At 29.4% G+C, this 26,207-nt stretch overlaps 5 protein-coding genes and 1 pseudogene across 7 annotated transcripts; 4 read left to right on the top strand and 2 right to left on the bottom strand.

Annotated features, from left to right (window-relative positions):
* The first annotated feature begins 2,050 nt into the window (after positions 1–2,050).
* Positions 2,051–5,365, top strand: LOC111674875. Of its 2 annotated transcripts, none has more exons than XM_046953232.1 (4): positions 2,051–2,646; positions 2,707–2,860; positions 2,916–3,257; positions 3,322–3,542. In XM_046953232.1, exons 1-4 carry the CDS (start codon positions 2,499–2,501, stop codon positions 3,419–3,421), a joined length of 744 nt encoding a protein of 247 aa, XP_046809188.1. In that variant the 5' UTR covers positions 2,051–2,498; the 3' UTR covers positions 3,422–3,542. The 2 variants fall into 2 exon arrangements, with proteins under 2 accessions (XP_046809188.1, XP_046809189.1); XM_046953233.1 differs by lacking the exon at positions 3,322–3,542 and adding an exon at positions 5,188–5,365 and having other exon boundaries at positions 2,056–2,646.
* On the top strand, positions 5,209–6,521 carry LOC111674871 (peroxiredoxin-2). The gene is made up of 4 exons (XM_023435547.2): positions 5,209–5,380; positions 5,444–5,561; positions 5,879–6,284; positions 6,348–6,521. The coding sequence occupies exons 1-4, from the start codon at positions 5,209–5,211 to the stop codon at positions 6,396–6,398; spliced, it is 747 nt and encodes a 248-aa protein (XP_023291315.2). The 3' UTR covers positions 6,399–6,521.
* Positions 6,443–8,338, bottom strand: LOC111674868 (spliceosome-associated protein CWC27 homolog). Its single transcript, XM_023435544.2, has 4 exons — positions 8,180–8,338; positions 7,581–8,125; positions 7,120–7,515; positions 6,443–7,053 (listed from the first exon to the last, which is right to left on the bottom strand). The coding sequence occupies exons 1-4, from the start codon at positions 8,219–8,221 to the stop codon at positions 6,522–6,524; spliced, it is 1,515 nt and encodes a 504-aa protein (XP_023291312.2). The 5' UTR covers positions 8,222–8,338; the 3' UTR covers positions 6,443–6,521.
* A 594-nt stretch (positions 8,339–8,932) lies between these two features.
* LOC111674872 lies at positions 8,933–10,166 on the top strand. Its single transcript, XM_023435549.2, has 2 exons — positions 8,933–9,574; positions 9,735–10,166. The coding sequence occupies exons 1-2, from the start codon at positions 9,206–9,208 to the stop codon at positions 10,107–10,109; spliced, it is 744 nt and encodes a 247-aa protein (XP_023291317.2). The 5' UTR covers positions 8,933–9,205; the 3' UTR covers positions 10,110–10,166.
* Positions 10,167–10,429: 263 nt separating this feature from the next.
* LOC111674874 lies at positions 10,430–11,952 on the bottom strand (annotated as a pseudogene).
* A 145-nt stretch (positions 11,953–12,097) lies between these two features.
* LOC111674866 (protein zer-1 homolog) lies at positions 12,098–25,913 on the top strand. 2 transcript variants are annotated; one of them, XM_046951571.1, is made up of 11 exons: positions 12,098–12,597; positions 18,406–18,781; positions 19,388–20,085; positions 20,856–20,933; positions 23,962–24,086; positions 24,154–24,325; positions 24,383–24,544; positions 24,624–24,797; positions 24,896–25,045; positions 25,133–25,378; positions 25,445–25,913. In XM_046951571.1, the coding sequence occupies exons 2-11, from the start codon at positions 18,439–18,441 to the stop codon at positions 25,604–25,606; spliced, it is 2,310 nt and encodes a 769-aa protein (XP_046807527.1). In that variant the 5' UTR covers positions 12,098–12,597; positions 18,406–18,438; the 3' UTR covers positions 25,607–25,913. The 2 variants fall into 2 exon arrangements, with proteins under 2 accessions (XP_046807527.1, XP_046807528.1); XM_046951572.1 differs by having other exon boundaries at positions 24,624–24,785.
* Positions 25,914–26,207: the final 294 nt, after the last annotated feature.

A 26,207-nucleotide genomic window follows, 5' to 3' on the forward strand; every position in this document is an offset into this window, starting at 1 on the left:
TTTTTTACATCTGAGCACAAAATATTTCGATTCCTGCTCAAGGAGAGATTTCAAATGTTTTTGAAAAATTTTATTTTTTTCTCTCAGGATCTTTAAAGTACCATACTTTTCTACTAATTTTATCCTTTAAATTATTTTTATACATGAGAGATCTTACTATTAAGCTGGCAACATCTAAGTTATATTCCCTTTTAAGGTAACACGAAGCACACAAGAGTGTCATCCTCTGCAATGAGTCCGTTTTTTTTTTTAAAGTTTGTTATAGCCCTTTCCTTTCTCCTTTTTGTACTCAAAATTGTAATTTTTGGCTTAAATTAAGCGTTCTAATCCAGCTGATTTTAAAAATTTTGTTTATACCACTTGATAGTACTTGTTCTTGTGACTTCAACAAAGGAAAAAAAATTATCCGCTTTATTTAGGTTCGGTAATTATGGGACTCCAAAGGTCTGATATAATTGTATATACTGATGTGTTAGATGACAAATATTATTAACCCATTGAGAAACAGGGTGAATTTTTTGATTTTTCCTTTGACAACATTTGGGGCTTTCCTTTGATATATGTTTGAAAGCTATAATTCATGAAATGCAGGAGTTATTTAAGTTTAAAATTTTATATTTTCGTAAAGTTCGATTTTTATAATGTAATTACAAATCTCAAGCGCTTATTATTTGATATGGTTAATATGGGTATCAGAGAATAGGTCTCTGAAATACCTTTCAATTGATGTATATTGTAACATATATCCTTAACCCATTGAGAGCCATGGTAAATTTGTATATATTTTTATTTTATAATTTTTACAAAAGTACCGCTATCTCAATAATAAATCGATATAAAGGTACTTTATGTCACATGAAATTTTATAGACAACTTTATAAGCTTTCATATGTTATATGTTTGATAGACTCATGAAATGCAAAAGTTAGATAAGTTTAAAAATTAAAATTTAAAAAAATATTGGATTTTATGTAATGTATTTATATAGATTGACTATTAATTATACGAGATGGATATTAATGCAATATTGGTATTTGAAATATTTTTTGATTGATATATAATATGGTCCATACCATTTATATCAACCAGTTAGCTAGTGTCTGTGTTCTGTAACTTTCGAATCGACAATTTCGAAAAATTTATAATCATCGTGTTCAAAACAGAGTTAACACATGCAATTCAAATATATTTTGGTTACATTATTTCTGCTTTTTTTCCTGAATTTAATCATTTCACCAAACTTTACCTTCATTTCAATTTCATCATTTCGTTAAATTTCATCAAAAAGTGAAACCCATTTCTTTGATTAATAATTCATTTCACCTAGATATGCTTAATTTCAGAATTAACTTAAAAAACTCCTGGACTTCATAACTTACAGAATTTAAACGTATATCCTAAAAAGCTCCAAATGTTATCTACACAATTTCAAGTTAGATGATGTACCCTTACATCGTTTATTTTTGAGATAACGGTACTTTTGTAAAAAAAAAATTAAATGAAAAATATATAAAAATTGACCCTGGTTCACAATGGGTTAATAGCTTTCGAACATATATCAAAGGAAGAGCCATATGTGAGGTACCGTTATATCGGTATATTTTAGAGATAACGGTTCTTTATTAAAAAAAGTCAAAAGAAAAAATCATAAAAATTGACCCTGGCTCTCAATGGGTTAATTATATCTCATCATATCTTATTAATGATCATCTTACACATCAATGGAAAGCTCTTTCAAAGATCTTTTCAATGATACCCAATATCGACCATATCCGTTTATCAGTGATCAAGATATATGCAATTATATATCAAAACTTTGGAGGCCCATCATCATTTTTTAATATTCGTGTGTTAAGGACCAAATAGACTACACAAACTTGAATTATTACAAAAACAAAAAACATGTGTTTGTTGTAGATATTGTTGTACAACAAGAGATGTCGCTACTTTATTAATTTATTACTTCGGAATTCAGTAACAATTATTGAAAATTGCTACAAATTATGGAGTATACGAACAGACTTTTATTTGCTTAAGCAAACTGCGACGTTTGCCGCACATTCCCTACACAAAGAAAATAAAGAAAAAAATAAAAGGAAAAAAACTTAAAACTCTAACAAATGGATAATAAAATTAAATTTTGCAAGAATTAAAGAAACCTAGTTTAAAAACAATTTAATGTTTTGTATGAAATTAAGAACTGCCAGACCCAGACTGAAGAAAATTAATTTGTTTTCAAAACTAAGATTTTTTGTATTTATTTGCAATATTGCCACCCAATTAAAGTTAACTTAAACTAGCTTAAGCAACTTTGCGTATACATATGTACATACAATAAAAATAAAGTGAGACAAAATATAATGTACTTAATGAAAATATTTGTAATGTTTGTCATATACATATTTTGATTATACAAGTGCCAAATTGGTGACATATTCCGTACGGTGATTACGTACGGTTTTATTTATAGTATACACAGAAAATAAACCAAAACTAAAATGGAACAAGAGTCCGTTTTTGTTGTTAATTTAATTGCGAATGTTGAAAAAAAGAAATGCCTCTACGACAAAAGTGATCCATTTTATTTCAATAGGAATATCAAGGAAAAGTCATGGAATGAAATAGGAGAAAAATGCAGCAAAAGTGGTATGTATGCAATAAATTAAAATGTTCGACTATTAACTTTTATTCTCGCGTGAATTAAAGGAGAAGACTGCAAACACAAATGGAAATTGCTCCGAGAACGTTTTTGTAAAGAGCTGAAAAAGATGGAAAATTCATCAGGTAGTGAAATGTCCAAAGCAGAATGGAAATTTATGCAGCCCATGTTATTTTTAAAGGATTTTCTCGCACCGCGCCGGTATAGCATTAAGTTATATTTATTTTGTTCTTTCTTTTCAAATATTATTTTATAGCACTTATTATAACGTTAAGCATGAGGATATAGAGACGGGCTTTGAACAAGCTACTTGCAGTGAAGACAGCTTGCTGGAACCTCTAATGAGCTTTCCAACCCCACCAAAGAAATCTATGCACACTCCGGATAGCCTCTGCCAAAAATTTGGTGAGACTTTAGAGAATATTGAAAGAAGCTTAGCTGTTTCGATTGAGCAAAAGAATGAGACAACAGATGAATCCTTCATGAAAACAGTGCTATGTTTGATGAGGGACTTGCCACTAGATAAAAAGGACGAGTTTCAAGCGGGCGTAATGCAGGAGCTATATCGTTTACGCAAAAATTGTAGAAAAGTTAAAAAGTAAGCAATAGTTTTACTTATTTATTTATCTTATATCTTAAAAAATAAATTAAAATATATTAAGGAAGAAATCAAGTATTTTAACCCAGCTAATAGTAGCATTTACAATCATGCTGGATCGGAACGCTTGCGTAAATATTGCTATATTTTATAAAAACAATTAAAATTTATTGAAATTTTTTTAAATAAACACTATTTACTAAAACGTATGTTTTATGCAAATTTTTGAACACAATGAGGTTAATTATCTAGACAATATTGTCAAATTTTTTTTTAAATGTTGAGGCGATTACGTCTAAATTTTTTGTCTAAAAAAATATTTTTTTTGTATATATCTATATAATTTGTAAAAATCTGAAATTTAAGAGTGTAATAAATATTTTTTATAAGATTTCTGTATGTCAGTCTTTTTGTTGAAAACCTGATAGGTTCCCAACGTTATGAGCTACAGTGATGAAATTCTCCAAAAATGCTTGTTGACGACAAGCGGATTATAGTTAAAATTTTAATAAATGTGTTGTTTATGTAGCAATCACTATAAAATTTTGAAGAAATCAGTTATATATACCTGTAAATTATGTTGGGAAGTATGACAGATATCAGGCAATATCTGACCCTAGCCTCCATATGTGGACCCTGTAAGACAACGATTTTATGACCATAGCTGTCTTAAAAACATAAGTATAGCAACGAAATTTGATGTATGATGATGTTTTAGGATGGGTTCCTATGCCCTTCACACAGAAAATAAGTTTACATTTAATAAATCTTTCAAAAATTAAGAGTATGATTAAGTTCTAAAAAACATTTGTTTTCAAAACTAATCATGCGTTTTTCTATAGACCTAGGTCCACAATTGACAAACCCCTTATTAACGGCCGTATTCTTTAAATCTGTATTCTGGTAGTACAATTGGCCTTATATCGAATAAATAAGTAAATTCTGGGACTATTGATTCATTAAAAGTTAGAAAATTATAAATTTTAGCACATAAATGGCAATGGGATAGTGATAATTATATGAATTTATTACAATTATACTCAGATATGTGGCATTTCACTCACAAATTGTTCAAAATTTTTGTGTAAATTTAATATATGATTTTATAAGAAAATTTAGACGTAACCAAAACCTTGCAGTTACAAAATTCATAAACAGAAAATAAATGTGTTCTTCCGTCTTTTTTCTTGTAAAGTTGAAACCAAGGTAGAGTAAGTTCAATATACCTTGGTTGAAACCATTAGATCTATAGCTATGAAGTTTTCAGAGATGACGCTAATAGAACTAAATTATCGATTTCTATAAAAAACGAAAATCGAATATCATTTTGCAAAAAGGGCTTGATATCATTGTGAACGAAGCTAATAAGGTAAACATTACTTTAGAGTGGCAACGCTTACAAATTTATCTGTCAACTTTCTCTTTATGGCAAAAGTGTCGGCAACATTGTAACCGGCATAAATTATTTTGTTATTTATTTTAACAACATAAAAAATAAAAATTTTATAATAAAAATTAAAAAAATTGTAAGTTTTAATAATTTTCCATTTGTTTTTAATTGTGCAAATTGTTAATCGGAGAAAAGGAATGTATATATCATAAATTTAGTCATATTTCAATAGCTGCTGAAGTGTAAAGTGAAATTTTCCCACATATTTTAATATTTGATAACAACGCAATCTTTAAAAAATAATTGATAACAAATAAAATAACGAGCAAATAATATATTGTTCCTTGGTATACAAGCAACTGTGTAAACATACACTCGAAAGTGTTAACTCTTTCACTTGTGCCACATTTTAGACTTCTTATCGTACAAAATAAATCTAATTATAATTTGAAAATTGTCTGCGTGGCTTATTTGGTCTAGTTGTGTTTATTATTAGAGTGGGCGTAAAAACTATAATTGTCTAATTTCTATTTCCATTAGATTTCCTAGTTTAAAAAGTAAATGTTTTCGAATATTCCTTACACAATTTTGTTGGTGAGTTTGGCGGCTCTCGGCGCACAAACATTAGCCACAGCAGACGATGCCGACTCATGTTATTCATTTGCCGGGGGTTCTGTATATCCAGCTGAAGCGCCCAAGGGTGATCACACTCTGCAAACAACAAAAGCAGTCAGTAAGTAATTATTTTAAAGTTTAATTATGAGACACAAGTAACATACATTTTATTTTGTTTTAGTTTCCAAACCAGCTCCTCCATTTGAAGGTACTGCCGTAGTTAACAAAGAAATTGTTAAACTTTCTTTATCACAGTTTGCTGGCAAATATGTGGTATTGCTCTTCTATCCATTAGATTTGTAAGTAACTTCTTTAACTGCTTGAGAATAATTTTAAATTCATAGGGATATTCTAATGTTATACATACTTCCTACATTAAGATATCAACCATCATATTCATAAATGCTTAATAAAGTTATTGAAGGTTTATTGTAGTAATTTTGTATGGAAAATGTAGGTAATAAACCTGAAATAAGCAATTAATATCTTTATTAATAAATATTTATATTAATTACACAGACCGACAAAATTTTAAAAAGTTTAAACTCAGGAATTGACAGTTTTTCTGAAAAATCAATGTCGAGCTTCCTTTATAAATTACTACTTATATTTTCAGTACTTTTGTATGCCCAACTGAAATTATTGCTTTCTCCGATCGTATTCAAGAGTTCCGTGAAATTAATACAGAAGTTATTGCCTGCAGCGTCGATTCGCATTTCACTCATTTGGCCTGGATTAATACACCACGCAAAGAGGGTGGTTTGGGCAATGTTAAGATACCTCTTCTTTCCGATTTAACACATAAAATTAGCAAAGATTATGGCGTTTATTTGGATGACTTGGGTCATACATTGCGTGGTCTCTTCATTATTGATCAACGTGGCGTTTTACGTCAAATCACCATGAATGACTTGCCAGTTGGTCGATCTGTCGATGAAACTATAAGATTAGTGCAAGCATTCCAATATACCGATACACATGGAGAAGTATGTCCAGCTGGATGGAAACCTGGTGCTGATACTGTACGTTGAACAATCACCATGTAATTTTATTTTTTAATACATATTCTTTTTTATCCATTTTAGATTGTGCCAAATCCCAAAGAAAAAACCAAATACTTTGAGAAAAATAATTAAAACAAAGCTCAATTCCCCATAAACAGCATCATTGTGACAAAATCATTTTTGCATTTCTTTTAATGTATTTTTTACTATCTAAAAATTTCGTTTTTTTTTAAATAAAAATCTTTGAAAAATAAATTATCGCACACGTTTAATTTCTTTGGAGCCATGAGAACGACTGCCACCTGCAGGTTCCTTACGTTTTCGCTTATTAAGGGGATTACGTGGATCGTAAACATCGTACCAGTCGTCACCTTTAGTTGAAGCATCTTTTGCCAATATGGGGGCATCATCTTGAAATTTCAAAGTGTGACACAGCCAATCATCGCCTTGTATTTCTTTTTCTACTTCCAACTCATCAATTTTTTCTTCACATTCTTCATTGTCTTCTTCTCTTTTTTGTTTAATAGCATCTAATTTAGAGCGGAATTTTGAAAGTAGACTTAACGTAAAATCTTCCCGTGATGGGCCTTTTTTAGGTATTTTCGTTTTAAGTTTTTCATACTTTTGCTTTTCTTCTATAAAACTTTTTATAAGTTCATTATCTTCGCCTTCGACTACTTTTCTTTTGGTGTCCTTTTGCATTTTCTTTTCCAACTGTTCGTCTTTAATTTTCTTATCTGTTTGATATTGTTTCTTCAAAGATTGTATTTCTTGGCGAATTTCTTCTCTGAAATAAAAATTATAAAACGTTATATAAAGAATATAAAACATTTTGTGTTTTATATGTATATACTTCTTTTTTTCGCTCTGTTGCTTTTTTTCCTGCTCGTGTGTCAACAGCATATCATCTTCGGAATCAGAACTTTCTATTTTTATTTCTGCAGGTTTTACATGACTTTTAGAGTTCTTGTTTAATTTGGATTTAAGTTTGTCCTTAATACGCTGTTTTCTTTCAGCGGACTCGTCTTCATCCAGTCGTTCTTCCTTTATGATTACATGGTAATCTTCTGGTTCGGATTCTTCCTCATCTGGCCTTTCAGTTTTTACTTTGATTGGTTCCTTGCTTAACTTTGGGTCATCAACTACATCATGAAGCGATTTTGCTTTACCAGCATTCTTTTGTACGAATTGATTTGTTTCAACTTCATCCTCTTCAGCTTCTTCGCCAAAAGACAGTAAACCAAAATTTCTTTATAAAAATAAGTACGATTAATGAATGTTTATACATAGGTATATTGAGATCTAATTACTTACTTGACGCCCTTTTCCTTCTTCTTTTTCTTTTCTTTCTTCACTTCTTTATTCAGTTCTCGGGGCACAATATCATCAAAGGGATTATTGAGTATTTCAGCTTTTATTATTTTATGTGGATACATGGGTCTTTCATTGTGATCTACCAGTCCTTCCTCCAATTTAAGCATATTAAAAATTGTATCTCCCGTCACTTTGCCGAAAAGGGTATTCTTATTTTGCAGCTCTGGTGTTGGGGCCATGGTGAAAAAGAATTGCGAAGCATTATCATCCTTATCTGAGTTAGCCATTCCCACAAGACCACGCCTAGTATACCGAAGACGTGAATGAAATTCATCTTTAAATGGTTGACCGTAAATTGATTCACCTCCCGTGCCATCACCATTAGGATCACCACCCTGTACTATGAAATCCTTTACCACTCGATGAAATATAGTGTTATTGTAATAGCCTTCCATACACAACTGTATGAAATTTCTACAGGCCTTGGGGCATTCACGAGACCATAATTCAATGTCAATATCTCCCACGGTGGTTTGGAGAAGAACCTACAAATTATAAATATTTTACAAAACTTTTCTAATGCAATGAAAATGTTTTACCTTGCCTGATGTTGGTGGTTCCTGTATGTAAATATTACTCATTTTGTGTTTTTTAACTTTATTGTTTTACGTTTTTGGACAGCAAAATAAACAAATATTTTTTCCGCTATTTATCTGTTAGAAAATTTAATTCACAATATGTGCAAAATAAACATATGTGAGAGTTGCCATATCAAATGCACAGAAAAATCGCTAATTTGTCTATAAATTTGTTGCTCAAGTTTGGGAATCACTACACAAGGAAACTTTTTTGAGAAGCTTTTGATTTTGTATGTCGGAGATGGAAAAAGTTATATCATTCATCTCGGAAAGGAGTTTCTCGTTTTTGGAAACTTCATATGTTTTGTTATAATTGTATGTAGTAGTAATTATGCTTTTGCTGCTGAAGCTAACATTTTAAAAAGGAAAACTCTTAAAATAAACTTAAATCTAAATAAAATTAAATGCATTAACATAAACAAAAAAATTATAGTTGTTCTGCCAACGTTTTGCCTGTCTAATATAGAATAATATCACCCCTATCATCAATCATCATTTCACGTGAAATATATTCCCTTTTTACTTTTTTCGTTAACTAACTTTTTTGTTGTGAAAAATTCCCCTGTTGTGAAATTTGTTGATGGAATTTTGTAAACATTGAACAGCTGTTCAATACAAAATCAACTATTGTGAATGAATTGTTCACAACAAGTTCACTATAGCAATTTTCCATTTGAGGGAAATGAGAATTTCAAGGGAAAAAAATTCATTTCTATTGGCGATAGTGGTGAATATATATGTATAAGATAGTGGATAGTATTTTTTATTAGCAGTATACGTCACGGTATACTGGTTCATATATTACTAAAAGTGTTGATAACACTTTCAGTAAGCATAAAAAATTCAGAATAGTAATGAATTTTCCATCTATGGGGTTTCTGGCTTGTGAAACATTGTTTATGTTTCAAAAGTTGTACAATTTGGTCGCATCGTGAATGTATGTGTTGTGCTGATCAAGAATCAATTTATTTATAAAAAGACTAAAAAATGGAAGATACAAGCAAAATGCGTAGTTGTATAGAATTATACAAATCCATGCCAGAACTGTGGGACTGCAAAAATGAAAATTATAAAAATAAAAATATTCGCAATAAGAGATATAATAAACTGTTAGTTGAATATAAAAAAGTGAAAAAAGATAGTACACTTGATGAATTAAAGAAGAAAATCGCTAATATGCGTACGTGCTATCGCCGTGAATTAAAGAAAGTCCTTAGAAGCCAAAGGTCTGGGACAGATGACATTTATGTATCCAATTTATGGTACTTTGACTTATTCGATTTTTTACGAGATGTGGAAATGCCAGGTCGATCAAGTTTAAGTTCAGATGAAGAAGAAAGTGGTATTATAAATGTGGTATGTAGCGAAAGCCATACAATTCTGTTTATTAGTTTGTTCATTAATTATACTTTGAGACAAAATTTTTAATGTGGAATAGATAAGGCTAATTTGATGTTTTCAAAAATTGTATAAAAGTTGTGACCCAATTGTTAACATTTAATTTTTTTATAATTAGAAAAAGATGAAGATGTCCAAGAAATCAACAACAGCCGACACAAGAATTGAATTACTTAAGAAAGCGGTCGATCATTTAGAGTCATCTGCAAAAATTACAAAAGTCGAAGACGAAGCTAATACTTATGCGAATGGATGGGCTTACATGTATAAGCAAATGAATCCAAATCAACAACTATTTGCCAAACGAGCGATCGAGGAAATTTTAATATTGGGACGTTTCAACAAATTAAATTTTGATACTGTACAATGTATTACCAATCAATCGGCTAATTCTCTTACTACAATTTCAAGAGATACTACACCATGTTCTACCCGTTCGATGCCTGTAAATTTTTATGAAGACTCTGTCCATTTTCCAAAGAATGAAACATGAACTAAAAGAAATAATCTTTCTATGTATATAAATAAATAAACATTACTCTATTCGTAATCGATAAATTTAAGAATTAGGGGACCTCATAGGGAAAAATTTTAATTATAAATTTCAGTAGTAAGATTTTCTGAAAAGTTTTAAATTCGTCCCACAGATGGCGCCGAAGTTTTAGTTTTCTGTCAATAATATGTTAATAAAACCGATAATTTTAAATTTTGAATGCTATATGAAAGGGACCGTGACCACTGGTTAAAAATATATATTAATTTAAAATAAACTCATCTTTGGCGAAGATTTACATTCAAGTAAAATATTTATAATTTAATTAAATAGCTTCCAAATGTTTTATTGCTTTACAAAACTTAATTCTAATTTCTTGTGCTTCATTGGTTGTATTTTCTTTAATACTAGATTTTATTCCAGGTAATGCCACAACGCTTTCCAAATTTTGAAAATTAGTTCTAGATGAACGACACAAATAATTGTATAAATAGCAGCATGCTAAAATAACTACAGATGCTTTCTCTGGACTTAAGTTTATAGTTGTTCGTAGTACACCAAAGCGAGAAGCCAACATTTTAAAAGTATTCTCTGCATTTACTTGAATTGTTTTCAGTGTTCTATTATAGAGGATCTCGTCATACGTCAAATAAATTCAAAAGGTTTTAAAATATTTCTGTGCTGTGCTGTGTACGATACATCTGAAACAAATACATAAGGCAATGGCTCTTGTCCAGTAAGCAAAGATTTCGGGTCAGGTAGATTTGGTTGAAGATTTTCGAGTTTTTCAAAAAATTTACTTTTTGAAAATACATCATCGTCTGATTTTCTACCATTTTTACAAACATCTACCATCAAAAAATTGTTGTTGCTATTGACTATAGCCAATAAGATAATACTAAATGCTTTTTTGTAGTTTAAATAAGTTGATCCAGACAGTAATGGCCTCATAATATTGACGTGCTTTCCGGCAAGGTATCCCAAACAATTGGGGAACATTGATTTTTCATAAAAATTATCAGATACATCCATCCATTCGTTAGGAGTTTCTGGTAACTTAAAGTAAAAGGATAAGTTTAAAAAGTACTTGAGTTTTTGGTTTCTTATTACATACCTTTATAAAGGATTTTAAAACTTTTACAATAGCCTCGCATGTTTCAATGACTATTTTTCCTACCGACTGGGCAGATACATTCATTGAAAATTTAAGGTCTTCATATGAGCATCCTGTTGCTAAGAAACGTAGTGTTATTGCTAAACGAATTTTTGCAGGTATTGCCATTCTCATCAATGTATCTTTTCTTTGTATGTAAATTAAAACTTTCGACAAGAGATCATCAAATACTTCGTCGGTCATCTGTATATAATTTTTGTAATTCATTGGCTCACATTCCTTTAAAGTTTTAAAAAGTTTGTTCTTGGAATAGGTTTCCTTTTGTAGTATCAACTTTCTCTTTTTTCTCATCCTTTTTTTAGCTTCCCTTTCTTCATATTCTTGCTCCAGTACGTCGTCGATTATAGCGCATGCAATAAAATTCGATACCATCCTTATCCAAAGAATTTTTAACAACAAATTATAAAGTTTGTAAACATTTTTATAATGTTTATGGGCAGTGTTATCAACTTTGTGCTTTTCATACTATTTTTACGTTGTTTGATATTACAAGAATTCTATTGTTAAGAAAGTTGCTTTTTGCAGTTATGGAAACTCGATTTTACGACTTTACATTTTCACATTTTCAACTATTAGGCACTTTAGAAATAGATTTATTATAATTTTGAATTATGGAAAAATTAAAACAAAATGCTGCATTAAAAATATACATATATTTTATAACAGCATTTTCTAACATTTTGATAAAAATTTAGTCGGCTTGCAGTTGGTTTTTAAATGTCGCCAAAATTTAACGCTAACTGCAAACGCCGTTAGTTCTCTTCGGCAGAGGTCTCTGTTAAACTAGCCATATGTAAATGACAACCAAAACGTCAAACAAAAAGTTGAACAACGAAATTTCACTTATTTCCTCGAAAAAATTTGTTTGCAAAAAGAATACCAGAAAAAACTAAATAATATTTTTAAATTAATTAAATATAAACAAATAAAAATCGAAAGCAAAAATGAATAAACGAAACCTACTTAACAAAATGAATCACAAACATAAATAAAAGTGAATGGGAAGTGGAAAAATAAAAAAAATATACTCTGACTTTTGTTAGAATTCCAGAAGAAACGACATAACAAAATAAAAGAAGAAAAAAACTAAATTTCGATTTCTTTACGAATTTTAATTAGAGTGACAATAAAGTCAAAATAATAATTGTATAATTGCATATAGTGCCAAGTGATAATTGTCCCGAAAAAAAGCTCAAGAAGAAAAGGCAAAAGAAAAGATCATCACCACAATATTACATACCGTCCGCACGCCCACTGCGGTTGCAAGGACAAAAGTGAGAGTTGCACATAATTTGTTGCTGCAGCAGCGTATAGGTAATATGCGCTTATAAGATACAATCTAGTATACTATATGATATCTTCTCAACATTCTATGACGTCGTATGTATACCTTTGCTTGTTTGTTTTTCTATTTTCTATATATGTATGTAAATGTCGTAAGTTCATTTGGTTATACATGTCTATGTCCGTCCGTTTGGCAGGCTGGATTGCTAACTGTAGGGGGTTGTTAAAAACACGATCGTTTATATCTGTTATATATTTTTTGTTTGTTTTCTATTCCCCAATAGCACTTTTTCTTTGTTGTTAGCCTTGCCTTCAGTATGTTGTTATATAGATTTATTATGTTGCCGTTATTGTTGCAGCAGCTACTATCGACGCCGCCGTTGTTGTTATTGTAATTAAAAAGTTGTTACATTAAAAAAATTAAGAAAGTATTTTCAGTTAATCCCTACCACATGATACCTTTTACTTAGTAGGACCGAGTTGCAAAGTTCTTTTATAAAACATTTTTAAACTTGTATTTTTTTTGGAATATGATAAGGTTTTATTGAAAAATACTTTCATGAAAGTTTAATTAAGTAAAATTAAAATGAGATTAATGTTATTTTTTTGTATTACAAACTTTTGAAGAAACTTATAAAACCCGTCTAGGGTATAAACATTGAAGTAACTAACAATGCAAATTGTAACAACTTCTCTGTCGCATATAAACGCAAAAAATAGTAGATACGTAAGCAAGTAAACAAACAAATTGAAATGCAAACATTTGTTTAACACATTAATTTGCAATTGATTTTATTTGTTGTTTATTAGCATTATTTTAATAGGAAATGCTTTTTAAAACATAGAATAGAAAATATATATGGGGTCAACAATGTTTGATGTTTATAATTATTTAAAAACAAAAAGCAATCATTACCATAAAATAGTAATGGGAGTTTTTCATTAAGCATTTAAATTTCATTATCATTTAAAGAAAAATATTCTAATAAAAAAATGTAGTACCATTTAATGAAAATTATTTTTTTCGTTATAATGGTAATGAATTTCCAAAGAAAATTAAGTTCTGGATCATAAAAATTAAAGGAAACAATTTTGAAAATTGAAACTCTTGTTTTTAAAGCAGTTGAAACTTGTTCTTGTAGTACAAATTGCCTGAAATTTGAAGTATATTCGGATATTTGAAATTAAATTCCAAATTCAAAGTAATGCTCGAAAATTTATAGAGTAGAATCTTTTAAAATAAAAATAATTGTAATGATTTTTTTTGATAATTACTAATGAATATTTCCATTAAAAAGCATTACTAATAGACAAAATAATGCAAATAAAAAATAATAATTATTATAATTTCAATTTAATGCTAATGAAATCGTCATTTAATGGATATAATTAATTATTCCCATGTATACCATAAAATAGTAAACAATTGAAGCAAGCTTGCGAAGAAGAGACTAATGGCGACTCCGTTCAAAACGAGGAATAAGAAATATTAGTCTTCAACTGATCCACCTTTAATTCTGTAATTATTAAACGCTTAGTCCGATTGGAATGAAATTTTACATATGAAAAAGGTTGGGTTTTTGAGTTAAGGTTTAACAATTCTATTTCTAAAAATTCTAAAAGGTTAGTTGGATTTGAACAAAATTTTAATCATATTATATACACAATTGGGACGAACAATAAACTTTTCGGAACGAATATTCGTCGTCAGAAATAGAACACATTTGGTTACATGAATATGTACACAATCATTGCGTATGACGAAATTCATCGTACGTAACAAACAATGCGATAGGTTTATTTCTTATTTTGTATTTTTAATTTCTTAAGCAGACGAATTAATTGGGGTAAATTGTTTGAAGAATTTGGCAGTCTGGAGTACACTTGATGACAATGCTCTTTGAAATTGAGAATTAACAATTCTTCAAACTCATTTCCTTCGATTTAATTCCTAGAATTAATTCTTAAAGCTTTCGATGTAGTTGAATTAATTCTCTAATGAATTAATTCCTATAGAATGTTAAATTCCTTCTGAATGAATTAATTTTGTTTGCATTCAGTCTGTTACAAATTTAATTAAAATTAATTTCAACAATTCCTATTGATTTTTAAATTCCCTCTGAATGATATAAATTTTATTTGAATTCAATCTATTAAAAGGAATTAAACAAATATGAATGATCATTCCATTGAATTCATTCCTATAAAGAATGAATTCTATTAGGAATTAATGCAATAGAATATAAAGCCTAGGAATTCAGCTTTAGGATTTAAATTCAAAGAATGATTTTAAAGAATGATACATTCAAAAATTTAAAGCCGAATTAAAAATATAAGGGAATTAATTCCAAATAGAATTCATTCTTTTCAAGCTTTGCTTGATGACACTACAGTGCTATGTTGGAATATTTAAAGTTATGTTCGAAAATTCGAAGTAATGTTCGAAAATATTTTGAAGCTGTTAAAATAATCTTAAAATTGGAGATATTTACAAAAATATAACTTTAGTTCTTTTCGAGACCAATTTCTTACATTTTCTAATTTCGAAATAATGTTCAAATAAATTGCAAAGATGTTAAAATTATCTCAAAATCGTGGAGATTCACAAAAATATAATTTTTTTGTGCCTTTTTCTTACTCTTGAAAATTTCGAACAAACAAATTTTTAAACAAATTCGCAGTACGAATAATTTGATTGTATTCCATTCGACGGAATTACGCAACGAATTGTTGTCGACTAGTTCGTTGTGCTATATGAAATTCGTCGATCGTCCCAATTGTGCGTACACCATTAAGCAAATAGGAAGGAGTGTTATCGAGTTTTAATTTAATGAAATGTTTTTTAATATTTTTTAACTTTGAAAACTCAAAACCCAATTGTCCAATTCACAATCGATGTCGTATCTTTGTAGCGTTGTATGTCATAAAAATTTTTCAAATAAAATTTTTTGAAACAAAAACAAATCAATAATAATAATAATAAAAAATTACGACATACTACGATATCACCGTACAACCGATTGTGAATTGGACAAATATATATTTCATCGTACTAGACTCCAAGGAATGGAAGAACTAGTTTAATTGTATTCTGTGTTACGTTCAAACAACCAAGTTGACATATTTCTTTCAACTGGCATTTCAGTCGGTGTTATGTTTTAAATGTGAAAGTAATCGGATTTCTTTTAATAACACTAAGCAACAAATTGAGGGTAATGGACTGGGGGATGAAAATTCCTATTATAACTAGGTAAGAGTATTAAAACTCCCAAAACGTTCGGCGTTGCTAGGTCAAGCTTTTATGTTATCGGTTATTAAAAGTTGCTCTTTTTAACACTAAGTTTATTCACTTTAAAATCATATTCAGAACAATTTTGCAAGGAATACTTCTTAAAAATTTTTGACCACAACTAGTAAATGTTATAGGGTCATCGAGTAAATTTTTTAAACAATTGTTATGCAAAGATATAAATGTTTGTTGGAGGAGGACAACATTGTTATCATGTAAAAGGCCTTTCGAAAGCGAATTTGGGAAATGTAAAACTTCTCTTATTATTTTGGAAAAATTATAAAAATTAATTAATTCCGAGTACGAATTAAGAATTTTATTTATTTATTTATTTATTTATTTATTAAACCCTATTGTAATACAAAGCTATCCAGGCCAAAAAAATGTACAAAGTTAATATAATTATTCAATCAGTTTTATGTTCCCAAACTAACAATTTGACTTTAAGTGATTATTAAAAGTATTCATAATGCATATGCATATGTAATAAGATAAGCTGGAAGTTTTCTAAAATCAACACGAAATTTAGAAAAATTCGACCAATAATCTTTAAGCAGTTCCCAAGGATCCAAAAACTAAAATTTCAACAAACGCTGACGTATAAACTATAAAGAGAAAAGAAAAAAAATGTGGACTAAAAAAAGCTCAAAGTAACCATTCGTATCTGAAAAGTTTAAAATTCTTTATTTTGGACTCTATCACGAAACATTCCTATATAAATGATTCCTCTAGGCGAGAATTCCCGGGAAATTTCAAAATGCATCCCATTTTCGCGGGATAAATATAATGCAAAATGTTAATTCAGTTCCAAATATATAAAAATATATTCTTTTTGAAAGGCTAGCTTAGGTTAGCAGGCTATATATCGTCTACATCGCTGATCCGTTTGTAATACCTGTAAAATAGAAAACCGATCAGCGTATTAGTACACTTCGACCAATCTATTCTGGTTTCCTATCTAAACCATAAAGGAATTTATAAATCTGTTGTCAGCCTCGGATGTCTTGCACGTTAAATCATGCAGAAAGTGGACAGTACTTTCTTTTTCCTCTTTGTCTTGACAGCTCCTGCAGAAGTCATTAATAGGAAGATCTAGTCGTCTTGCATGGAGGCCAAAAGGTTAGTGGCCAGTCACCACTGAATAAGTTCTCTTGATCTGCGTGGGTCATATGACGGTCACACCATCCCCGCCATCTTTGTTGCGCCAGCTCGTATAGTTTTTTTTTTTTTGAATCAAGCGTTTTTAGATTGAAAGCGGTATTACAACAAAGTGGTCGGTTTTCTGTTGCTAGTTAACAATTTTTTATATGAAAAAAATATAAATGAAAATTTTGAATAGAAAAGTTAATGTAACTGTAAAAGTTATATGCCGCATTTTGGAAAGACTAGTTTGTAATCTAGGAGATTAAAAATTCCAGTTTTGTCATTATTATAGGTTGTTTTCAAAAGATTTCGAGAGTAATAGAATGTCCAATACAAAACCAAACAAGATACTGTTATTACTGACTGTCAGCAGTAATAACGGAGCATTGTTCTATTAAGGGGTTTTTCAGCATGTTACGCTAAGATTTTGAGAACAGTTGCCAACATCATCTGCCACTTTCATAGTTTAAAATGGTTAGGAATATTTGAAGGTGTGGCCCTGAAATTATACTGGGTTACATATCTTTTATACATAACCCTTATCCGGCTCCAAGCTTCAATCATACAAAATAGAATTATTTAAATGCTTAGTCATATAGATATTATTATTCACACTATCTACAGATATATTAAAATTAATATATCATTTAAATTGTTTTATTAGTCATTTTATGTAAATATCCAAATTTGTAAATATGATTACTTGATGATTCGAAGTTAAATTTGTTTGAAATATTATGTTAAAAACTTAAAAAAATTAGAAAGGGGACATTTTTGTATCAAAATAACACAAGATTTAAATAGATATGGATTTTCTATTTTTGCATGTAGTCAACATTCAAAAACAGCACAAACAAATTATTGTGCCAGCATGCTGGTGTTGTATATGGGCCCCTTTAGGCTATTTGGAAAACAATCACAGAAAGCTTAATAACTAAGTAAAATTTTGAATTGATTATCATAGATCCTTTCCTTTACATTGCACTTTGCATATATACTTTTACTCAGTTATTCGGTAGATCTGTGTATCCTCCTATCTTATTCGAGTATTCGAGCAGTAAGATTTTTGTCAATGAAAAATGTTAACAGTTCTAACTAACAGAGGTTTACAATTAGGTGTAACACTAGCGACTTCTGTGGCCTTGGCATGTTTCAGATACCGATTGAAGCAGTAACAAGACCAAAACTAATTTCGTTAAATTTACAACTTCATCTGCTTAAATGAAATGAAAATTTTAAAGTTTTTTTTAATTAAAATCTTTTTACAAATTTTATTATTTTTAAGAAATTTATTCTAGAAATGGATACAAAAATGGAAAAATGAACGTGATCAACTGAGCAAATCGGATACATATAGTAAATAATGACAAACTTTACATTAACTTTGTTTTCTTTTATATTTACAGGCGTTCGGACCGAAAACATATAAAATCAATAAAATGAGCGGCAAAGTTCGTTTAAAGTCGAATGGAATTTTGGATGAAGATCCATTAACACTCCAGGATATTGTATATCGTTATATATGCAAAAACCTAGATGTTGTTAGATGTGAGGACATCGACGATGACCATGACATTGATGATGTCGATAATGACGATGAAAAACGTTATCATTTACGGGATGGCATCGTCTTACCAAATGACATTTGCGATCGTCTTATAGATACGTATCAAAAACACTTCTTTCGACAGTTTGATGATAAATTTATCAGTTTATTTAGAGATACAAACAGGACTTCATTAAATGTTGTACATTTGCGTAATAGTCATTTAACAAATTATGGTAAGTACAACAATTTCTATCACCTTCTGTATAATCCATTGCTATAATAATATTAAAATGTAATATAATTAATTGATTTATTACAATAAACCTTATCTATAGCAGTTTTTTTTGATTTTTGTTCTACTGTTCTTATTGGTTTTTTTTTTTGTAACACATTTAGAAAAATTATTACGTTATTGATTTCATTCGAGAAATACATTGATAAGCGGTCAATCCAATTTTTCTAATAGTGATGATAAACTGAAATTATAAGGTGTGATGCCATTTAACCGTTAATATTCATTCAATAAAATGCTGTTGACCTGACGTGATTGCTATGTGCGATTAATATTAATTCAATACATTAAAACGGTTTTAACCAAAGTATAATGTTTATTATTAATTTACTATGATAAAATTAAATATTAGGGGCCTAATGAATAAACGATTATTAAAGTTATCAATGGTTTACTACACACGTTTTCATATAAAAACAGATTTTAACAACCGTTTGCATAAGACGGTAGACGGGTTCCATTTAAAACACCTTTCATATTACCAGTAGCTCTAACAGATGTTTTTGCGACTGTAGAATAAAATTAGAATACCTTTATTTGATTACAGGACTCGAAATACTAATGCGCCACAAATTATATTCACTTTCGATGTGGTATTGTGACAACGTTACCGTACAATCTCACGAACTACTCGCTCATTATGGTGAAAGTTTACGTTCGCTGGAATTGGGTATTGGATCGCATATGCTACAGAACGCTGAGCCGAATGATAAAGATCCTGTTGACTTTCAATTTAATTGCCCACACCTACGCCGTCTTGTATTGAATGGTGTTGTTTTACATCATCGTTTGCAATTTGCACATCTGGAAGATTTAACACACTTGGATTTGACTTCATGTGTTTTAGCGAATTTCAGTCTTCAAACTCTGGATACCCTGCCTAAACTTCATACACTAATACTCTTTAACGTCTGGCCCATCGTAAATCAATTACCTGCCATTTGCTGTTTACGACGTCTTCGTACATTGGATATATCGATATCCAGTTCAGGCAATGGTCATGGCACCTACGATTTGCCAGATCAATCGCTTGAAATGTTAATGGATAATCTGCGAGATTTAACACATTTGGATATATCCGGTACTAATTTGGCTGGTAATGGTGTGGCAACGAAAGAGTCCAGTCATAAATTGAATACAGATATACCGGGCCTTGCGACACGGACACAAAGGCCGTTACAATTTTTAGGGTTATATCATACAGCGCATTGGGCTTGTAAACGTCATGATATACCAGCTATAGAGGTAAGTAAGCATTTTTACGAATTTTATAAAGATTTAAGTCAGAATTTCCCAATTATTTATTATTTGACTTATTTAAAAAAAAGAAATTAAATTTTAAAAGTCTCTTTTGCAAAACAAACATTTTTTTAACCATTTTTTTGAGACATATTTTTTTAAGCCTCCAAAAATTTAGCTACAAAAATATGATACCTTTAAAATCTCATTTCTAGACTAGTTTAAATGTATATATCACAATGATCAGATTCTCTATGGCACTTGTACATCTCGTTTAATTTTTAAAAATTTAAACATGTCAAAATGGTTTAACCTTCATTAAATTTTAATCGAATTTCATTCATTTTACCACCAGTTTTGGATTTATTTGTATAAATACACCTGCAGTAACTATTTCCAGCAACTTTTAACCTGTTTATAATATTTTTATTTCTTGTGATATTGTTCATGTTTTAATATTATTTTCGCAATGTATCTAGTGATAACTGTGATAATTGTGATTGCAAATTCCAACCATTGAAACATACATATAATCTTTGGAATCTCCTTTTAAGTGCGTATGAACCTATAAGAGAAAAGACTTTCTAAAAACCAATAATAAGACTTTCCTACAAATGATATTGGAGAATGTAAGAATGTACTTGAGTATTTATCCCCTAATGGTGTAATACTAATTTTGCTTTGTATTGTCATGAGCGAAAAGGTCTTCAGACTTTGATTATTATAGAATAATGATAGTGTAATCGAAACTTAATTTAAATTTTTGTTTTTCATAGATTGCCGGCGATGCAAATGAACAACAAATTTTAACTGCTGCGCGGTACTATTACGATAGACCAGTTCTATTAACAAGGGTAAGTTCTCTAATATAATATTTTGAACTTTTATCGAACAATGTGTAATAGAAACGTCTACAGTCGAAAGTATAGAATAGAACATAGAACAGTCTGTAGTTAAGACTATAGTATAGTCTATATTCAAGATTATAGAACGGTCTATATTCAAGACTATAGAACAGTCTATAGTCAAAACTATAGAACAGTCTACATTCATTCAGTCTATAGTCAATGTGTAACAGAAACGTTTAAAGTCGAAAGTATAGAATAGACCATAGAACAGTCTATATTCAAGATTATAGAACGGTCTATATTCAAGACTATAGAACAGTCTATAGTCAAAACTATAGAACATTCTACATTCATTCAGTCTATAGTAGAGTATTCAATTATTCGGGTTTTTGTCTTATTCGGTTTATTCGACAAATAATTATTTGAGGTTTTACGTTAGCCGGTTAATAATCGGATAATTAAAAATTAATCGGTTATTCGAACAAAAGGAAACTATTGCTTTTTACAATAATTTTCTTCATATTACACCCCGTAACAATTTTGAAAAAAAGCTTTCAAATATGGAAAACTTGATAAGCATGTGAAAATAGATTACACATATAGCAATTCTGCGTACTCCGATTTTTAGTTTCTTATAAAAGGATTTCAAAGTTTAAAGGACTACAAACAAATATTTAAAATATTTATATGCATTTTATAATGCTAATATTGGTGTCAAATAGAAGCTGGTAATCAGTACATTCTATCTACATATATTATTTACATGTCTCACTTAGAAAAAAAAAAAACGAAAAAGAAATTAAATTTAAAAAGGTTTCATTTTCGATAAAAAAAACTTTTAACTACATTTTTGTGACAAATTTTCTTTAAGATTTCCAATACTTTCTTGATGATCTTGATGATTTGAAATAAATTATATTATTTGAAGCAGAGGAACTCACCTTCATTTGAAATTAATATTAATGCTAACTTTTTAATATAAATTTGGAATTCATTTTTTGAAATCGGTTGTCTTTTAAACTTTAAAGTCCTTTAAAGAGCCGATTGTGAAAAACTGAGTACACAGAGTTAATACTAATGGTCCACAGTTTACTGTACGCATAGATTTTTTCATATTTGAAAATAACTTTTGCACGGTTTGTAAACAAAATTATGATTTTCACTTCTTTCACTTTAATTCTATGTTTAGTTCTTCTCAAATATTATAAACCATTCCTGTTTATGTGAAATGCTTTTCTATATAAAGAAATTACTGTTTTTAAGATTTTCAACGAGTTCTAGAATTCTTACGTTCCCTTAAACACTAGTTCAACTATAACTGTTGCTGAAGAACTTATTGGAAATACTTAAGAACACAACAATGTTCCCAAAAAACTGGTTGTAGAAATAAAGGCTATATAATTATTTCCATGATTTCTTTTCAAAAATCATCAAATAAATTTTCTTTATTATAGAAAAATTATTAAGAAATTAAGAAAAGAAGAAAATTTATAATAAAAATATTCAATTATGTAGAAAATATATAGTAATTTTACTGCTAAATAGTGAGTTTTTCTTAATCGGTTAATTGATATAAATTATTCGGTTTATTCGTTATTTGAAATTTGACAATTTTCATTTATTCGAACGATTAATCGTCAAAAACTAATCGATTAACCGATCGACGATTAATCGTTTGAATACTCTAGTCTATAGTCAATGTGTAACAGAAACGTCTACAGTCGAAAGTATAGAATAGACCATAGAACAGTCTATAGTCAATACTATAGTATAGTTTATATTCAAGATTATAGAACGGTCTATATTCAAGGCTATAGAAGAGTCTATAGTCAAGAATGTAGAAAAATCAGTCTATAGTCAAGACTATAGAATAGTCTATAGTCAAGACTATAGAATAGTCTATAGTCAAGACTATAGAATAGTCTATAGTCAAGACTATAGAATAGTCTATAGTCAAGACTATATAATAGTCTATAGTCAAAACTATAGAATAGTCTATAGTCAAGACTATAGAATAGTCTATAGTCAATACTATAGAATAGTCTATAGTCAAGACTATAGAATAGTCTATAGTCAATACTATAGAATAGTCTATAGTAAAAACTATAGAACAGACATCGATTCAGTCTATAGTCATAGACTATAGAATAGTCTATAATCGAGACTATAGAATAATCTATTGTCAAGACTTTAGGAAAGTCTATAGTCAAGACTATAGGAAAGTCTATAGTCAGGACTATAGAATAGTCTATAGTCAAGACTATAGAATAGTCTATAGTCAAGACTATAGAATAGTCTATAGCCAAGACTATAGAATAGTCTATAGCCAAGACTATTCTATAGTCAAGACTATAGAATAGTCTATAGTCATAGACTATAGAATAGTTTATAATCGAGACTATAGAATAGTCTACAGTCAAGACTATAGAATAGTCTATAGTCAAGACTATAGAATAGTCTATAGTCAAGACTATAGAATAGTCTATAGTCAAGACTATAGGAAAGTCTATAGTCAACACTATAGAATAGTCTATAGTCAAGACTATGGAATAGTCTATAGTCAAGACTATAGAATAGTATATAGTCAAGAGTATAGAATAGTCTATAGTCAGGACTATAGAATAGCCTATAGTCAAGACTGTAGAATAGTCTATAGTCAAGACTATAGAATGGTCTATAGTCAAGATTATGGAATAGTCTATCGTCAAGACTATAGAATAGTCTATAGTCAAGACTATAGAATAGTCTATAGTCAAGACTATAGAATAGTCAACCCTATAGAATAAACTATAGTCAACACTATAGAAAAGTCTATAGTCAAAACTATAAAATAACATATAGTCAAGACTATAGAATAGTCTATAGTCAAGACTATAGTATCTATACTCGACTCTTTATAACAGTAAATGATTTATGATAGTATATAGTCGTCAGTTTAGAATAGTCTAAAGTTAACACCATAGACTATAGTGTATTGTCAGTTTTACAAAGTATAATACTAATATAATTATATCTCCTTAATACATTTTTTAAGGTTCTCAATGACTTATATCATCTCTTCCGGTTTGAAAATTGCAAAGATATACACACCGCTTTAGATGTTGTATTAACTGCAATGGATAGACATTTAAAATTTAAACATATGCAAATATCTGGCAGGTTAGTTAAATCTAAATAATTATTTTTTAAAGTTCTTTAAAATTATTAAAATTTTTATTTTATTTAGTGCGACATTGTTTTATATAGTTAAGGGACGAGATCGTTCTAAATTTGGTACACCGCTAAGAAATCACATAATACGGACTTTGCTCAATGGAATGGAGATGCATGTAAACGATGATACAATGCTACGAAATGGTTACCTTACTTTAACACAATTTCAAATGCCCACTGATGTGGTATGTACTGGATTTGAGAATTGACTATATTTAACTAACTTTTGTCTTCATTTTCAGTTATTTGAGTATGAACGTCTGATTACCATTCTTTTACATGGAGTTTCGAAAACAGAACAAGAAGGTTTTGTGCAGAGAATAGCTATATATTTATTAAATACATTGGCCTGTCAGGTTGATGGTCGCCAAAAACTATTTTTGGGTGAACTTGGAGTTGTAAGTGTAAGTATTTTCTCTATTAATTGTATATATGTATAATAGTTTCTTATTTAAATTTGTTTTTTTATATAAATTTCAACAGACTATGTTAAGCTTAATTAAAGATCGTTTAGCACGTTCGGTATTCGATGATGTCATGGAAGTGGCATGGTCAACTATGTGGAATGTAACTGATGAGACTGCTATTAATTGTAAGAGATTTTTGGATGGCCATGGTATGGAGTATTTTTTGAGATGTTTAAATGTAAGTAATTGTGTAAGTATTTATTTTACACTTTCCTACCATTCTACCTTTCTTTAAAATCATTCCTTTTTTGTATGTGTTCGTGTGTTTGTATATTGGTTTTATTGCAGGCATTTAGGGAACGTGATGAATTACTACGAAATATGATGGGCTTGTTGGGCAACGTGGCCGAAGTTAAATGGTTGAGACCAAAATTAATGACTCAAAAATTTATTGAAGTTTTTGCTGAACTATTATCATCCGAAAGTGATGGTATAGAGGTACGTATAATTTTGAATATTGGTTTTTTAGTTTAAATTTCATAATATACTTTTATTTTGCAAATACATATTTTTTTACAAACTTAGGTAAGTTATAATGCAGCTGGTGTGCTGGCACATATAGCTTCAGACGGTGCAGAAGCATGGACAATTAAAGAACCTTCACGTGATGAGGTTCTTATAAGTATGGTGAATGCCATAAGACGTTGGGATATTAAAAGTGAACGTAATATTAATTACCGCAGTTTTGAACCTATTCTAGGATTAGTACGGTGTTATGAAACACCACAGTGCCAACATTGGGCTGTTTGGGCTTTGGCAAATCTAACACAAGTAAGTTTTATTTTATAATAAAATATAAATTGCCTGCAAATAAAAATCGTATTTAAACCAAATCAGGTGTATCCAGATAAATATTGTCAACTTGTTGAACAAGAGAATGGAATACAAATACTAAATGAACTTATTGATCATCCGAGTCCATATGAGGAAATTAAAGGTATAGCGCGAATGGTCATCGACCAGTGTACTAAACGCCCTCGTCCCATGTTAGAGGGCTAAAATGACTCAAAAAAATCTCGTTGCCACTAAGAGTGAGTGAGCGTATTGTAGTATAAGAAGGAAGATTTTAAGTAAGAGATTGTAAAATTACATTAAAACAAAAGAAGAGAAAACAAAACAAAAAATGCTAAATAAAATATTAAGATTATTAATTATTTTATTTTTTTAAGTCCTGCTATTTAACATAAAGTTTGTTTTTTAGGTAGGTGTAGAACTTTAAAATAATCAATTGTGTTAATTGCATTGAAATAGTGCTCAGAAATATAATTGACTTAACTTAAATATTAAATACAAAATTTTATATGAACAGCTTTTTGTGTGATTTTCATTGTTTGAATCCATAGTATATGCACTTAAGTTTTAATAGCTTTTAATTCAAAATTATTAATATTATTTTAAATAATTGGTTTTCATTTAATATTGAAAATTGATTATAATGTAGCTTTAAGCTATTTTTTTGCGGTCGAGGTTCGATTTATTTTTTGACTTGTAATTGTCTTGGCTGTAAGTGCAATGGTATTTTGTACATGTAAATATCCGTATGCAAGTCGGTAATATTATGGTGAATGTTGTGGTTTTTTAATAAAAAGCCTATACTGGT

The sequence above is a fragment of the Lucilia cuprina genome, chromosome 5 (genome assembly GCF_022045245.1).
Source record: "Lucilia cuprina isolate Lc7/37 chromosome 5, ASM2204524v1, whole genome shotgun sequence".
In the NCBI taxonomy this organism is placed as follows: Eukaryota; Metazoa; Arthropoda; class Insecta; order Diptera; family Calliphoridae; genus Lucilia; species Lucilia cuprina.